The sequence below is a fragment of the Humulus lupulus genome, chromosome 5, assembly GCF_963169125.1.
Source record: "Humulus lupulus chromosome 5, drHumLupu1.1, whole genome shotgun sequence".
NCBI classification, from domain to species: domain Eukaryota; kingdom Viridiplantae; phylum Streptophyta; class Magnoliopsida; order Rosales; family Cannabaceae; genus Humulus; species Humulus lupulus.
The window spans coordinates 19,359,151-19,375,370 of record NC_084797.1 but is presented as its reverse complement, the minus strand read 5'-3'; the positions used below and the strand labels follow the sequence as shown (position 1 = coordinate 19,375,370).

General features: G+C 30.5%; 1 protein-coding gene across 4 annotated transcripts; it reads right to left on the bottom strand.

Moving 5' to 3' along the window:
* Nucleotides 1-6,555: 6,555 nt before the first annotated feature.
* Nucleotides 6,556-15,804, bottom strand: LOC133834576 (probable trehalose-phosphate phosphatase C). 4 transcript variants are annotated; one of them, XM_062264241.1, is made up of 12 exons: nucleotides 15,468-15,802; nucleotides 12,522-12,614; nucleotides 10,129-10,175; nucleotides 9,637-9,821; nucleotides 9,339-9,479; nucleotides 8,974-9,045; nucleotides 8,756-8,872; nucleotides 8,602-8,655; nucleotides 8,367-8,468; nucleotides 8,201-8,278; nucleotides 7,896-8,036; nucleotides 6,556-7,143 (listed from the first exon to the last, which is right to left on the bottom strand). In XM_062264241.1, exons 4-12 carry the CDS (start codon nucleotides 9,808-9,810, stop codon nucleotides 6,994-6,996), a joined length of 1,029 nt encoding a protein of 342 aa, XP_062120225.1. In that variant the 5' UTR covers nucleotides 9,811-9,821; nucleotides 10,129-10,175; nucleotides 12,522-12,614; nucleotides 15,468-15,802; the 3' UTR covers nucleotides 6,556-6,993. The 4 variants fall into 4 exon arrangements, with proteins under 4 accessions (XP_062120225.1, XP_062120223.1, XP_062120224.1 ...); XM_062264239.1 differs by lacking the exon at nucleotides 12,522-12,614; XM_062264240.1 differs by lacking the exon at nucleotides 15,468-15,802 and having other exon boundaries at nucleotides 12,522-12,738.
* Nucleotides 15,805-16,220: the final 416 nt, after the last annotated feature.

Below are 16,220 nucleotides of genomic sequence, written 5' to 3'. Positions count from 1 at the left end.
ACAACCATCTACATGCAACTATATTCTTGTCTTTTGGGTCTATTAACCAACGTCCAAGTACCATTCTTGTATAAAGACCTCATCTCCTCCTTCATAACATCAATCCAATACTTTGAATTTGAACTTTTTACTACCTTTTCATATCATTTGGGTTCTGAATTCGCTAACTCAAGGGCTGACATCACTGCATAGGCTATGGCTATCATGTCATCCCAAGCTATAAGTGTAAGCTTCTGGATTGGTTTTGGTTCTCTCCTGACTCTATCTCTTGCAAGTTGATATGACGTAGTCAAATCTGCTTGTATTTCAGATGCATCTACACTTTGTTTTTCTTGCATTTCTTCTGGAGTTCGAGTTGGGGTCTGAATCTTAGTTTCTTTCACCTGATTTATGTTGGGAGCTCTTGTTTCCACCTGAACTAAAGTCTCCACTGTACCTGCATTGTTAGTACTATGTTGTTCTTGACCTGCAGGAATATTAGTTTGAGATAAACAAGGAAAGCAATCCTCTTTAAATATAACATCAAGACTGATTATAAGCTTGTAGCATTTGTTTTCTCTAACCCAAAATTTGTAACCTTCAGTTCCATGTGGATTACCCAAAAATACACACTTAACTACTCTAGGATCTAATTTACCCTCTCTTTGATGTGGATAAGCAGCACACCCAAATACTCTTAAGTGTGCAAGTTTGGTGGTCTATTGGGCCATTTTTCTTTAGGCGTCTTAAACTCTATAGCTGTATTATGATATTTATTTACTAGATATGCACCTGTCATTAGAGCTTCCCCACAAAATCCTTTGGGTATACCTGAACAAATCATCATACATCTAGTTTATCAAGAAGTGTTCAATTCATTCTCTCAGCCACCCCATTTTGTTGCGGTGTTAATCTCACAGTCCTATGTCTTTGAATATCATTATCTCTAAAATATGAATAAAAAATCTCATTGCAAAATTCTAATCCATTATCGGTCCTCAATATTTTAATCTTCCTATTTGTTTGATTTTTCATAAGAATTTTCCAATTTTTAAAAGCCCCAAATGCATCATTTTTATGTTTTAATAAATGCACCCATACTTTTCTTGAAAAAATAATCTACAATAGAAGGAAAGAAATTGTTAACTCTAATTGTTGGAGTCTTTTCTGGACCCCATAAGTCTGCATGTAGGTATTCAAGTATGTCCCTTGAATTGTGCTGCCCAACTTTGAAAGTCAATCTATGATGTTTGCCCAAGACACAATTCTCACAAAAATATACCTTGCTCACTTTATTATTTCTAAGTAAGTTTTGTTGCTTTAACACTTGCAAGCCTTTATCACTTATGTGACCAAGCCTCCTATGCCATATGATTGCCTTGTGATATTTTGGTGCCTCAGCTAAAGTATTGCTGCCAGTTACTGTTTCACTAATTAGGTAGTATAGAGAGTCCTTCTTGATTCCTTTAAGAACTACCAATGAACCTTTACAAATCTTCATGGCCTGACACTCTATTTTTAATGTATATTTTGCATCATCAAGCACGCTTAGTAAAACCAAATTTGTAGATAGATTAGGAACATACCTGACATTATTTAATGTTTGAATGACACCATCAAATATTTTGACGTTGATTGAGTCTATTCCAGTTACTTGGCAAGACTGATTATTCCTCATAATAACCTTACCACCATTCAACTCTCTAAAATCTTGAAGCCATTCTTTATTGAAAGTCATATGGTATGAACCCTCAGAGTCCAAGATCCATTCTTTTTCATTTTCTCTAGTTGCTATAATTAAAGCTTCAACAACATTGCAAGCTTCTCTAATATTTGTTGAATTAGTATTTTCTTATTTTCCCTCGTAGTTGGATCTAGCGTTTTCATAGACGGAACTCCTGCCCTTTTGTTTTCTGAACTAGAGATAACAATCTCTCTTCATGTGACCAAGATCACAATGAAAACACGCCCTTGAATTGCTTAGACCCTTGGAACCAGATTTACCTCTGCGCTTGTTGTGCCCTTTACCACGATAGCTATTTGAGTTTTTTTTTGTGGTGATCGTCCCCTTACGTAAGGCTTGATGAAGAAGATTTCTCTGGTTTTAACTCCAATTCCTTTGATTCCAATGCTGAAATTACTTATTCTAAAGTAATTGATGTACGACCATACTTGATAGTACTTTTTACTCATTAAATAATTCAGGCAGATAATTTAAAATGATAATCTCTTGGTTTTCATCACTCAAAGCTTCTCTTTCTCCTAAGTTAGCAAGCTCTATCTTCATCCTTAGAAATTCCTCCAAAATTATGCTCCAAACTCTTACTACTACTCATCTTAAATCCAAAGATTATTTCCTTAAAAAAAAAAGTGAAAGTCTTTTGCTGAAATTACTCATCTAATTTCTTCCAAATCTTGAATGGAGTGTCTTCCTTATCAACCATTCTAATGATTGAGTCCGACAAGTGAAATATCATAATCCCAATAGCTGATTCGAGCGTTTTTTTCTTCTTCTTTTTGATGTTTGAATGGAGTATCTTCCTTATCAACTCATGCAATTCAAGCAAAGCTTGATGGGTTTCTTGGAGAAAGCTTTGGTCTTAGAAAGCTAGAGAGAGAATGAGGTTAGAGAGAGAGTTGAAAAGTATGATCAAGACTTTTCAACTCTAATAACCCATATATATATAATGTAGGTATCATCATTAGTCTAACAAATAGGATTAGGGCATTTAAAACACATCATTTGGAGCATTTTACGTAAACTGTACGACCTTAAAAGACCGCCCAGGCGATGTATCGCCTGACAGGTGATACATCGCCTACAAATAGGCGATGCACCGCCTGCTAGGGATTTTGAAGCCTTTCGCATTTTGGCGATGCTACACCAATTAGGGGGCGACGCATCGTCACCCTCTCTGATTTTGGACCCCTCTAATGGTCCTTAATTTGCTCCAAATGCTAGCAAACTTTTTGGGAATGTTTGGATACTTCATTATATTACTTGAGACGGATAAAAGTCACATTTAGATGCCTTCTACACAATTTCGTGTTTTCATCTTATTTATAAGATGTTGAATGAAATGGCAAATATGGTTCAAAATATTCTTATTGAATATAATTAACAAGTTGAGCATGATTATAGTAGAAATATGAGTGGTCGAGCTAAAACAAAATTAGGGATGTAAATGGTGCGAGGCGGGGTCGGGGCCCCATTAAGTACCCATTTAATAAATATGTAATTTTTTTTTTCTAAATTTGATCAAATAAATTAAAATAACTAATACTTTTTGATATAAAATAATTAAGAAAATAAATAAATTATACCATTAGGAAATATATATTTTTAATAATATTCATATTAAAAAAATAAATTAGAATAAAATAATAATGTAAACGGGACGGGTTCAGAATGGGAGTCATGTCCTCCGTCCCCGCCCCAATAGGGGCGATTCCCCGCAGGGACTGTACCACGCATGTTAAATTGACATCCCTAAACGAGACATGAAACAGTGGGTTCAACATGATATGCTACTGTAGTTTTCACATTATTTGAAAATATGATAATCAAGAAACACTTTGGAGATTATGTCCTCAATAGGCATCTATTAATTAAGATGTGTAAGTCTCAAAAATGACAAAATAAGCCTTTCGTGTGTTATATATTATGTAATATGTATGAATTTATTATTGGTAGACAAGCATATAATTATACACATCCTTTTTTTTTTGCAACATCAGTGCATCATTTTTATATTTTCAGCACCTGGATAGATATAATCAATTTTTTTTTTGTGTACACGTGTAAAATTTGGCAGTTTGAACCCTGTTTTCGGCTTCGTAAACTATTCAGAATTTCTTGAAAATTTGCAGGATATTCTAAATACCTACAATGTACACTGTCATATAAAAAAATTTGGGATTACATCTATCCAAGTGTCGAAAATAGAAAAAAATGCACCGGTGTTACAAAAGAATGAGATGTGTTGTAATCGTTCCTTATAATTATAATTATAATGATAATGTGCCAATCTGGTCGTTGGATTTTCAAGATTCTGACAACATTTATTTACGAAAATCTTAATATACTACACTTTCTTTACATATAGGGGCGACTTTTTTGGCTGCACTGGTGCAACCAAGGCACTTAATTAAATTTTTTTTTCTAATTTTATGATGGTGTACCTTGTAGTTATTTAAAACATCTTATAAATTTTTAAGAAATTTGGAATGATTTACAGTACTGAAAACAATGTTCAAACAACTTGTTGCACATGTGTATAATTATACACGTGCATACAAAATAATAGACACGAGTACAACAAGTTGTTTGAACTTTATTTTTAGCATGGTAAATTATTCTAAATTTCTTAAAATTTTACAGAATGTTTTAAATGGTTACAATGTAAATTGTCATAAAAATATTGAAAAAAAATTTATTTGGGTGCCGAAAAACACAAATGGTTGAATCGAAGTATTCCCCTATATATTTATAGACTTAGATTTAGATATTGATATACTGTTGTTTCCACACTACAAGTAATTTATAGTATTACTAAAATAATTTAGGAATAAACTTTCATTTTTGATGCTCTATATTACTCCAGTTTGCAACTACCGACACACATGGTGCAAAAGTGGGCCAATTTTTTATTTTTTTTTAAAAAACTCTTATATGCATGCTAATTTCCTTAAAATAATTCTCGTACTTTTCAAAAATCATGAATTTGGCCCCCTAAAAAATATTCTTATATTTTGGCCCCCTCTTTCCAAATCCTCCCTCCGTCCGCATAATAAACGAAGTCACAATTTTCCTTGGTAGGTTATTATTTTTTTTTTTGAAGAAAATAAGTCAAAATTATTGCTCGAATATTCTGCTATTTATTTATTTGTTAAAAAATTTACTGCATTTTTAAATCTATTTACTAACTATTGTTATCCTTCCTCAATTTTGAGTAATGAGTGAGACACTTGCACATATTATTTACACACAATAATATGTGTAATTAATTTCAAGTATACAATTAAAAATGATGTGGTCCTTACTTCAAATTATCTCATTGTTAATTATATGTAAAAAATGTGTACGATTTAAGTATGTGTTTAGCATTATTCAAAAAAATTATGGAGATTTTGTGTGGTGAGATGTATAACTCTCATCCTTATAACCTTCAACTCAGTTACGAATGTATATACCTACCTACCCTTGCCCTTTTATTAAAGAGTGTTGCTATTTAACACCGTAAGCTGTCCAACACCACATGATGTGATACTTTATGGTAGGTTAGCGATATACCTCATAATTCTTATTAAAGTCAAATGTGTAAGACTCGATATTAGATTGCACCAACAACAGTATACCACCTCCTTGTGGTGTTAAGCACCGTAATACCCCTTAGCAATTCTATTTATTAAAGTCTATATTCTAATAATAAATATATATATATATAATAATAATAAAAAAAAGGATGGATGAGCGAACAATAAATTGCAAATGAAAGTGAAACAAAAGTACACAAAATAAAGAAACAGTACTTTTAGTTCCATTGTCTTTCATTATATTGCCACTAAATCTATATAAATTCAATTAAAATTTACACTTTTTGACAGCCTAATTTTTTCTTAAATTACTCAGCAGTGAGGCATTTCGATTAGTTTACTCTTCCAACCCACACGTTATCTTTCTTATTGCTTTCATTAATCTTTTATATCTTCATTTTCTTCTTTTCCAACCTCTTCAATCAAATATATATATATATATATATATAATATTTATATTGGAGCCTTTCATCAAAACTTTCACTTTTCTCTAGCTAGTCTTCTACCACTTAAATTTCTTTCCTTTGGGTTGGCTTTTGTGAGCATTATTCTTTTTAGTGATTCTTGAATTTTATATTATTCTTAACTTTGAAGAATCATACCTAAAAAATAAAGCAATAAAATAAGATACATACTTTTTTTCTAACTGATGAGTCTTTTTAGAAAATGACCATCAGATTTCAACTTAAATGATTGAGTATATAAATTAACCTAAATCTATATATATGTACACACACGTAATTGAACCTAATTATATAAATTTACAAGACTGACACGATGTGAACCTAATCTTATAAATTTACAAGACTGACACGATGTTAAAGTTTGCTCAAGTATATCAAGGGAGAATAGCTTTTGCTCATCATCTGTTGTCTTCTTAAAAGAAGTTTGTAAAATATGGTCAAGAAAACCAATAATAGAATATTGATCTACAACATTACACGTCTCTATAAATATTGAACTATACATAATTAATTTTTCAATTCGTAACGAGACTCTCATGATTTTCCCCACAATATCATATGTGATTCCAATATGTACTCGTGAGACAACTAGTATTATTAAGGGCTACTTGTTAACTTCAATACTAGTTTATAAAGAGCATGAATTTTCTGCTTCAGAAGATATATATATGCTATAGATTATATAAGTTCACGTACGTCATGTGACAAAAAGTCACTGCTTTTTGCGGTCTCTGCAGTTGAATAAGAATGGTATATATATATATATATCCAAACATGTACAAATGCAAAAAAAAGCTTATAACGAAATGTAAAACTTTAAAGAAATTATAATATATCCGAGAAAACCATAAACAACTTGTGTTTTGGTGATTAAAAAAGCACACCATTGCAAGTCGAATGGCTGTAGTTTCGGTACATAACAATAAACCTATAAATAAAGAAACTATATATGTTCCACAATAAAGTAGTACGACTAGCTAGTTGCATGTGGTGATCATGACCAAATGACCAAAATCTCTCTCTTCGCATAATTAAAACTACTAGTATACTGTGTATTATACTTTTTCTTAAGCTCATTATCATCATCTCATGACTGTGTTTTCTTAAACCAACTTATGATCTACATAACCCTAAACATGTAAATTAGCTCTGTCTCCCTCTAAATCTTGATCATGATTGAAAATACCGATGGGAGCTCAGAGCCCATATTTGAGAATATAATAATAAGTTGGCCCTACTTTGCAGAAGAGCCCTTTCTCCACCTTGCAAGGCGTGACAAAAAAGCCAAGACTTCGGAAGGGTCATGCAAGGAGTTCAAAGCTTTGGTTTCCTTTGGAGTGGACGACACAATTATTGGAAACCCTTGTCCTCTATCCCGAATCACCTACAAATTAATTTCAATGTCACATACCTACCGACAATCCGAATCATATTATTATGTCTCATAGTGTGTCCAACCAATATAATTTTGACATATTATTAGGGGAGGTAACAGTTTTTGAATGAAAGGAAAATTGAATGAGGTGTTAGTATTATATTAGTTGGACACATTATGGGACACAATAATCTCACAGGTGATTTTGATTCCTACAATCAATATCGAAATAAGTTGTGATCTCCATTTCTCTACTATGTCTCACCAATCAAAATGTGACAACTAGTTTAAATTAAATTTTTAATAAATTAGAAAGTCACTCATTTATTGGTGGTTCAAAGACTTTTGAAAAAGGGGATTGTGTTATGATTAGGATCTATTTACCCAACTTAATTGTTAAAATATTATCAATAGGTTAGGTTTTCTACTAGATTACCATTATTTACCTATATATATATATTTATGGAAGAGTACATATATAGAGGTAAATGTATTTTAACGAGGCTAAGGTTATAAATATAGAATATCATATCTTACACAAATCACCCATATATTTGCCATATTTACGTACCTAGTATGTATATGTTTTTTTTAATCAAACTATGAACTCAAACTTAATCTAGTGTCTTCATTATAGTCAAATTAATACTAAGAAATGTGTAATAACTAATTTAAACGTGACTTGTATGCATTATGATATAAAAAAAAAAAATCAACTGTCACATGTGAATTAGTAATCAATAATTAGATTTTGGATATACCTGGAATGCGTCTTCGTCAGTACGATCATCGCCAATGTACAAGGGAAGGACTTCACTAGAATTGCTGAAGCCTAAGGTGCCAAGTAAATAGACAAGTGCATTGCCTTTGTTCCACTTAATAGAAGGTCGTATTTCCATAACCTGAATATATAGTATATAACTATAGTTAAACAAAATACCTACTTAATTAACATATTCCAAAAAAAAAAAACTCCCAAATTGCTACTTAGAGCGGATTTGCTTAAGACCAAAAACAATATTTTTAAGAGGAAATTGTATCGATCACAATTACATTTTTTTCGTACCTTTTTACCATTAGTTAGGTGAAAGTCAGGGTATTTTTTAAGCAAGGATTCAACTATCTCGTTTAATTTGCCAAAATCCTGCATATATATTAATAAATAAATTACACAAGTTTATATAATTGCTTTAAAAATTGTAAGATAAAACTGTTATTGATTAAATTATTACCTCGTCCCGGACCCTCCGATAATGAACAGATATACAAAACCTGTTGTCTTCTACCGTAGAACCTATAATGGTCTTAGTTTGTTCTTCCAGCAGTTTCAATATCTGTCTCCATTAACATATATATTGAACTTTTTGAGCGTTTGGCATAAAATAATGAATTATTAAAAAATATAGCAAAAAACCTTTCACAGTTAATTGAATAAAAATATTGTTAAAAAAAAAAAAGAGAATTAACCTCTCGAATTTGGGGCAGGTATTTTTCTGCAGGTTGAAAGGGAACATCATTGCCCTATTAAAAAACAGTGAAATTATGTGTTAATAATTTATAATAAGAATTATAAATTTAATAAAATAAAACTCAGAAGCAAAGGGGAAAAAAAATATATCACCTTGTTGTCCATGGAATTATTGGCATCACTAGACTTAAGTGGCTTTGCTGGAGCCATAATGTCCATTCCATGACTCCCAGCATAATAAATATTACTCAACTGCACGAATTCCTTAACCTAAATTCAACAAAAAATAAAATTTAATAAGAAATTAAAATCGTAAAATTAAAGATATTTTTAGGTGAATTTAGTTGTATTATTACTCAATCATTAATTACCTTATCTCTGCTTCTTCCACTGATTATTGCAGTCGGAAAATATTTTGCAACTTCACGTACTGCCGTACGCATCTACCATTATTTTATAGAAGCGGTCAAAAGAAAAAAAAAAGTCAATGCTTAAACTAATAATTACTCCATTTTCTATACACACACAAACACGCAAACTAGCATAAAAATACAAACAAACATAGATTCCTATACCAACCTCTACCAAAAATATTATCGTATAAGATGTAACACAAATCAATACTATATATGTTATTTGACTTATGTATAATATTTAGTTGAAAAACAAACCAATAAAATGAAAAAGGGAAAAATTGTGACTGTGACAGTGACACAAGGCAAAAATATATTAATACCTCATCAGACATAAAAGCACGATCTGGCTCGTCCACAATGGGAGAGAGGGTTCCATCGTAGTCTAAGAACACCACGATTCTCTTACCCTTAGCCAATTTCATCATCCGATCAAATGATTCCAGTGCAGATGGGTGATTTAGCTATTAAAAAAAAAAAACCCTTTTGAAAAAATCCACGATTATATCAATGTCACGTTTTTATGATACAACATTTTTTTTGTCTCTACATATATATATATATATTTGGTTTTGACGTAACGTTATGTATTTTCAAGTTTTAGAGAGAATAGTATTATACCAGCCATGAATTATAGGTCAATGAATCAGCTGAGGAAATGGGTGTGGTGATAATGGGTGTGATATTGTGATTTGACGCAACGAAGCAATCGACACCATCGTTCTCATCGTTCTTAGGGTTTGTGTTGGGTTGTTGGGTCTTTTGCTTATTCGAAGGTGGTTTCTGCAGTCCCATTTCCTGCTTCACTGTTTCGAAGTTTTCCATTGTCAAAGATCTTATGATAACAATGATATGATAGAACAACAAGACTGTGCTTTGAATCTAGCCACGTTAGGAGATTTGACTACAAATGATACGTATTTATATTCAGGTGAATCGAAACAAAACAAAACAAAACCTAACCCCTCCCATACCCTAGGATGCGTAGTTGGGCCTTTTTCCAAACATGGCCTACTTTGGTTGGGCCTGTAAGCCCATATCCATGAAATATAAAATGGGCCCAATTGAGAGAGAGAGAGAGAGAGGGAGAGAGAGAGAGAGAGAGAGTTGTACCTGAATTTTACTTAATTTTGAGATTATCAAAATTGGTGGAGTAATGCCTGCAAGTGAAAAAGAAAGGAGGTTTTAAAAGTTGACAAAAGTCAAAAGAAGATGAGAAAAAGGGAATGAAGCAAAAGATATAGGTTGGCCATAAAATAGACATTGACAGGCACAATCGTGTGGATAATGGGACCCATCACGATGATGAATCGAGGACTCCATAACAGTTCGTGCATAGTAACCTTACACAAATATAGTTTGGTTATTTTTCATGGGACAAAGTGAAATTAAAGCCTGCACGAGTTACCATTATTGGTGTTTGTACTATACGAATAAATTACTCTATAGTCAACTTGAAAATTTCTTGGGTTTTCACTACGCAACGAAATCTAATTATCTAATATAGATAAAAACAATATCTACAATATCAATTAAGGTACGTATGAAATAGTGAAGTACCCTTTGTTTTATAACCCATTTGTCTTTTGTTAGTTTATTTTTTAGAAAAAAATAAATAAATAAATCATCGTGATTATGATCTATAGGATTTTGATTTTGTCAATGAATGTAATGGGTATGTCGGCGTACATATAAGTACACTTGTAGTCATAAGAAGCAATATTGTCAAGTACAAATTTCAGAGACCCATAGTGAGAGGTCTTTGTCAACTTTAGTTAGATGTGTAATTATCAATCCATTTAATTAAAATATTTTCTTATAGCATATGCACTTTCAAGCATTATTATTAGGCTACTATTCAACCATGATCGGACAAGTGTTAATTAATAAGAACTAATTTTAGTTGGCTCCCTAGTCTCTCAAGATCACACATATAATTTATGAAATAAGTCACTTTCTCAAGGTAAACACAATTATAGTAGAGAAGTACTAGATGGAAACAACATAAAAAAATGGGTGTGGGAGTATATTTAGTGAATAATCTAGATTTAGTGAGTCAAAATTACATGGCCGATTATGAAAGGTTTTTTTGTCTTCATATTAGGGTCTCAATCGGGCTGACTCAGATGACACTACAAAGAAGAGCTCTTGTCATTTAAATTAACAAAAATAATATATATATATATATATATATATACACATCATTATATGGTTAGTTAGTATAAGGGCTCCACCACCATTTAATTACCTCATTCCAACTGAAGTTCGAATATATAATCACAGTAGTACTATAATTAAATACGCTATATATGTTTATTATTACACGGAATCCAATTCTAAATTATTGCTACTACTGTTGGTTTATTGTATACATCAGTATTTTATGGTTCAAATACGAAAGTAGGTAGAGAAGTATATGGATACCAAAGGCTTAATTAGTCAAACCTCTTCTAATAAAAGCTTTTGCATTGGTCATATATATATAGACATATTTATATCTGTATATTGTATCTTCTAGGGATCAACATGACACTAAATAGTATACACACATAAATATATATTAATTAGAAATTTGTTTACACTTATCAAATAAGCACAGCAAATTTAATGAAAGAGAATAGAGATTAATCTGTCCAATCTAAGCTAAATTAGTAGTCCTTCAGCAATATTAAGACTAATTATAATCGAAAGATATGTAAAAAATATATTTAATTGACAGTGTTAAGTTGTGCATGGAATATAAGGTTCATCTCTATATATATATGCTTTTTGCTTTGTTGGGAATATTAATGTATTTAAGAACAATTTAATCAAACCAAAAGCTTTTTTTGACATAAGTTTTCCACCAAAGATATTAGAAAACATGTCAAAGTTAAAACTAAAGGCAAACTAACTGTGCTATTTATGAAATATATATATATATCATTGTGACTTTCACCATCACTTCCTCATAATTTCGTAACACAAAACTACAAAAATTGTTTCATGAATTAAAATAAAATAATAAAATAAGCCCTCATAAAACACGTGTCAAGAAATCAAAGGAACAGAAACAAAGTAATTATAAAAGTGATTGAAGAAAAAGTGTAAAAGAAGAATGAAACACAGAACTAACATTTCACAGTTCCCAAACTTTTGTTTTCCTTTGACTAAACAAAATAGGGAAAGAAAAACTAAACCAAAACCATACAAATTATACATATCACTACTATTATATATTTTGTACTGCTTTTCTGGTACAAAACCAGAATCGATATCAACAAACCAACCAAAATATATAGAAGCTTTACTTTTCAAGGAACAGAAGAACAAAACATAAAAAAAGAAGAGTATAGGTATAACTCCACAAATAACAGGGAAACACGTGTATTGTAGCAAATTGACCTATAATTTATTAAAATGAAGAATGACTTTGTTAACCGAAAGTGTGAACAGAGAAAAAAGAGTGATCATTTTAGTAAATAAATTATTTTGGGTACAAGAAATGAAAAGGACAGATATCTCACGTGTCAAGGGGTAAGGTCGTTGATCTCAGAAGCTTAATTTGGGTACTTGGATTTTGTAAAGAAGACAGTTTGTAGCAGGTGAGAATAATGGCCCTATTTAGATCAAAAGAAAGAAATATTACCTCTTACAACTGTATATTGTATATGGGACAAAATGTCCAACTCCTAAGAAACTACCTTGAGGTAAAATAATCAATTATAAAAAAAAAAAGAAAAAAGAAAAATTAGTTACGTATTATATTAATGATAAGAGTTCTGAGCTGGTCAATGACTGTTAAAAAGAAAAGAAAAAAAATAGAGTTAAGCTTTTTTACCTAGAGAATTAACTAGAATAATAATCTAATGCTATAGCTACATAATTGTCAAACCACGAAAAGTAAATAGCTTCTATGTATGGAAGAAAGTGAGTTCTTAATAATAATTTAAAGGGTAGAAACTAAAATCAAAGGTTTATATTTTTCAACCTATATATGTGATCATAGGATCCAAGACCACTTAATGCAATATAGAATATTTTGTGTCAAATAGTGTTGGACACCAGTAGTGTCTCGCTTCTACATAGCAATATTCAAGTATGAGAGAAAAATGGATGGAAATAAATTTAATTGAGGGTTTATATATTTTTAGATCATGTACTTTGCTTTATTATTTATTTGGATAATGTATTTTATGAAATTGTTCAAATAGACCCCTAAATCTGATTTTGATGAACATAAAATTGAATATAACAACACAGTTATTAGGCAGAATGACTATATTTTTGTTCTAAGTTGTTAATTTGATGAATTATTTGTGATTTTAGTTTAAAAATTTTTGATCAAAATTGAGTTTAAGTTTCTATTTGAACTATTTTAGAAAACACAGAGTCCAAAAAGTAATTTGTCAAAACACAAGATCCAAACAGATAATAAGGCAAAACGCAGAGCTTAAAAATACATAAACCCTTTAATTAAAGCAAGATAAACATAATATTGCAAAATAGTAAATGTTATAAGTCTAAAATTTTTTGTTTAACAAAAAAGAATTATGTATCAAAACTTTGTATATTTGATGTGTAAACCAGTGAAATCAACATGTGAAACAAATTTAAAAAAAAAAAAAAAACTAAAGAAAGAAGAAAGAAAAATAATATATCTAGCCTTTATTATTAAACTTATTTAACCATAGAATACATGCTAAGCAAGAAAGTCTGTTTACGTTAGATTTAAAAAAAATAAAAATTATTTTCTCTGTTTATTAATTAGAGAAAGAGATAGAATAAAGAAATAGAACAATGAACATCCATTTAGTTGAATCTAAAAATAAATAAATATATATATTTATTTTTAAAAAAAGAAGAATATAATAACAATGCCCATTTAATAGTCAAAAGAAGATTATAAAAAGTAGGTAGAGTGCATGCATACAATAATAGAGAGAATAGAGTTGTCACCAAAACCAGCTGCAACCGTTTTTTTCATTAAAAATTGTTTTTCTTAAAATATAAGAAATGGCTTCAAGTTCATTATATGGTCCCAACTCACTAACACAATCGAATCTCCACCTTACACGTGGAGTTTCCACCGACTTATCTTGTTGTGTCAGTTGTTAGAGGATCTGATTTTATTAGCGACATAGTTCAAGAGCTCCTTTGTAAAAACTAAAAGCTTTTTATTTTTCTTTCTTAAACTGAGTAGTAGTGTACTAAAATATTCAAATACTATGTAGTCATAGACATCATCATAACTTGTGGAAATTGCCTAATGTTTTTACATCAATTATATAAATAGATAAACAAGATAATACACTCAGAGAGTGTGCACGTGTAACTATAATGAGTACGTATGTATTTTTATTTTTATAAAAAAATATATTTAGAGATTTTTGTCAAAATAACTTATTATTTTTTTAAAATTATTTTATAATTTTTTGACAGTTAGTCAAAATTTTTAAATAAATAGCTAAAAAATTCAAATAATTTATTGAAAAATTTAAACAACTAATTAAATTTTAAATAAATATTATTTTACAAAAAAATATCAAAACTTACAAAATCACTTCAAAAAAAATAGTTATTTTCACAAATTTCTCATATATATTTATTTAAGATTTAGCAAAGAAAAATTTTATAACAAAAAATAGCCGGAAAAAAAAGAAAAAATTATTTTTTCGCAAATTGTAATAAAATACTATTTTTAAATATATTTATAATTATTGTAAGTTTTAAATTTTAATTTTTTCGAAAAAAATCAATTTTTCCCTCTAAACATCCAAGTTCCAAACTTAAAAAAATTAGGAAAAAAACAGTTATACAGAAAGGTTTGCTTAGCTAAAACAAAAATAGAGAACAATCCACCCAAAAAATAAATAAATAAAAATTAAAAAAAAACTAAATATAGTTATAAAATATATTTTTGTAGCTAAATTTAACACTTTTATGTCCGGTCAAGTGGGACCCTGACCCAGTCAAAGCGTGGGACCACCTATTCTAGAAAATAAAAATACACGTGTACGGTCAAAACCAGAGATCCTATATAAAAGTGGGACAAGACCAAGAGTAACCGGAAATAGCGCGTGACTAAAACGTGCACCGTATAGTCTCTCAGAAAAGACTGAAAAGGGGAAGAAGACAGTCACGCGCTTGAATATGGTGATTGGGAGAAGCTCTAGACTTTTTCTATTTTCTAGCTCAAGACAATCCCAACCGCTTTTTCTAGTTAGAAATTAGGATATATTTCTGCTAATATGTCGAAGTCATAGTTTTGAATAAATCAAAATAGTAAAATTAAAATTAAAAAAAATAAATTAAGAAGAACAATTAGAACGAAAAAAAAAAAAAAGAAGCATGAATTAAAAAAGCTTGAAAATGGAAGAAATATATGCTAATTTGAATAGGGATGATTCACATGCAAAGTGATCGAGATACTTAAAAAGCTTGATAATGGAAGAAAATTACGAAGCTCTTACCTTTAAATGAATGGCTCAAGATATTGCTTCGATTGCTTGGGAATCGAGAAAATGAGCAAGAAAATGGAAAAGAAATGGCAGAACAAAGAGAAAATATTGAGAGAGAGAAAGAGAGAATAGAAAAGGAGAGGGAAATTAGAAGAATGAGTGGGCTTTATTTATAGGGAAAAGTGGGTTTTTGGGAAGTTGGGGACGTTGTCCAGATGCCAAACATCCAACTCCATCACATTATAACTTCCTCCAAATTGTGCCCCATTATAGAGTTAACGACTAAATATATGGACCCCATCTTAGACAGGGACAACTCTGTCTTTTATTACAAGTACAGTATAGAAGTTTTTGCAAAATTACACCTTCACCCCTCAATTCTTCCGGAGTTTTGCATATCCATCCCCAAATCTTATTTAATTACATTAATCTACCCAATAGAAACAAAAATGTCATGTTCTCACATGGGTTTTTTATTCGTATAATTTCCAAATTCATTAAATACTATCATACAAGAGGTTAATTAGCTAGAATATTCGTTGTTTCACATAGGGAACATCATTACATTACACACCATGCATGTTCCCCTATATTTAGAGTAGAATCCTACTTGGCATTTCTATGTCAAGAAATTGCCGGGTATTTCACACCAAAAGAGGCAAAAGCTATGGCATTTTGTTGAGGTTTCATTAGCTTCTTGATTTTGGGTATAAATAAGTTTTCTTTTTAAACATAATGCTGGTATTGTTGTTGTACTTGTTTGTA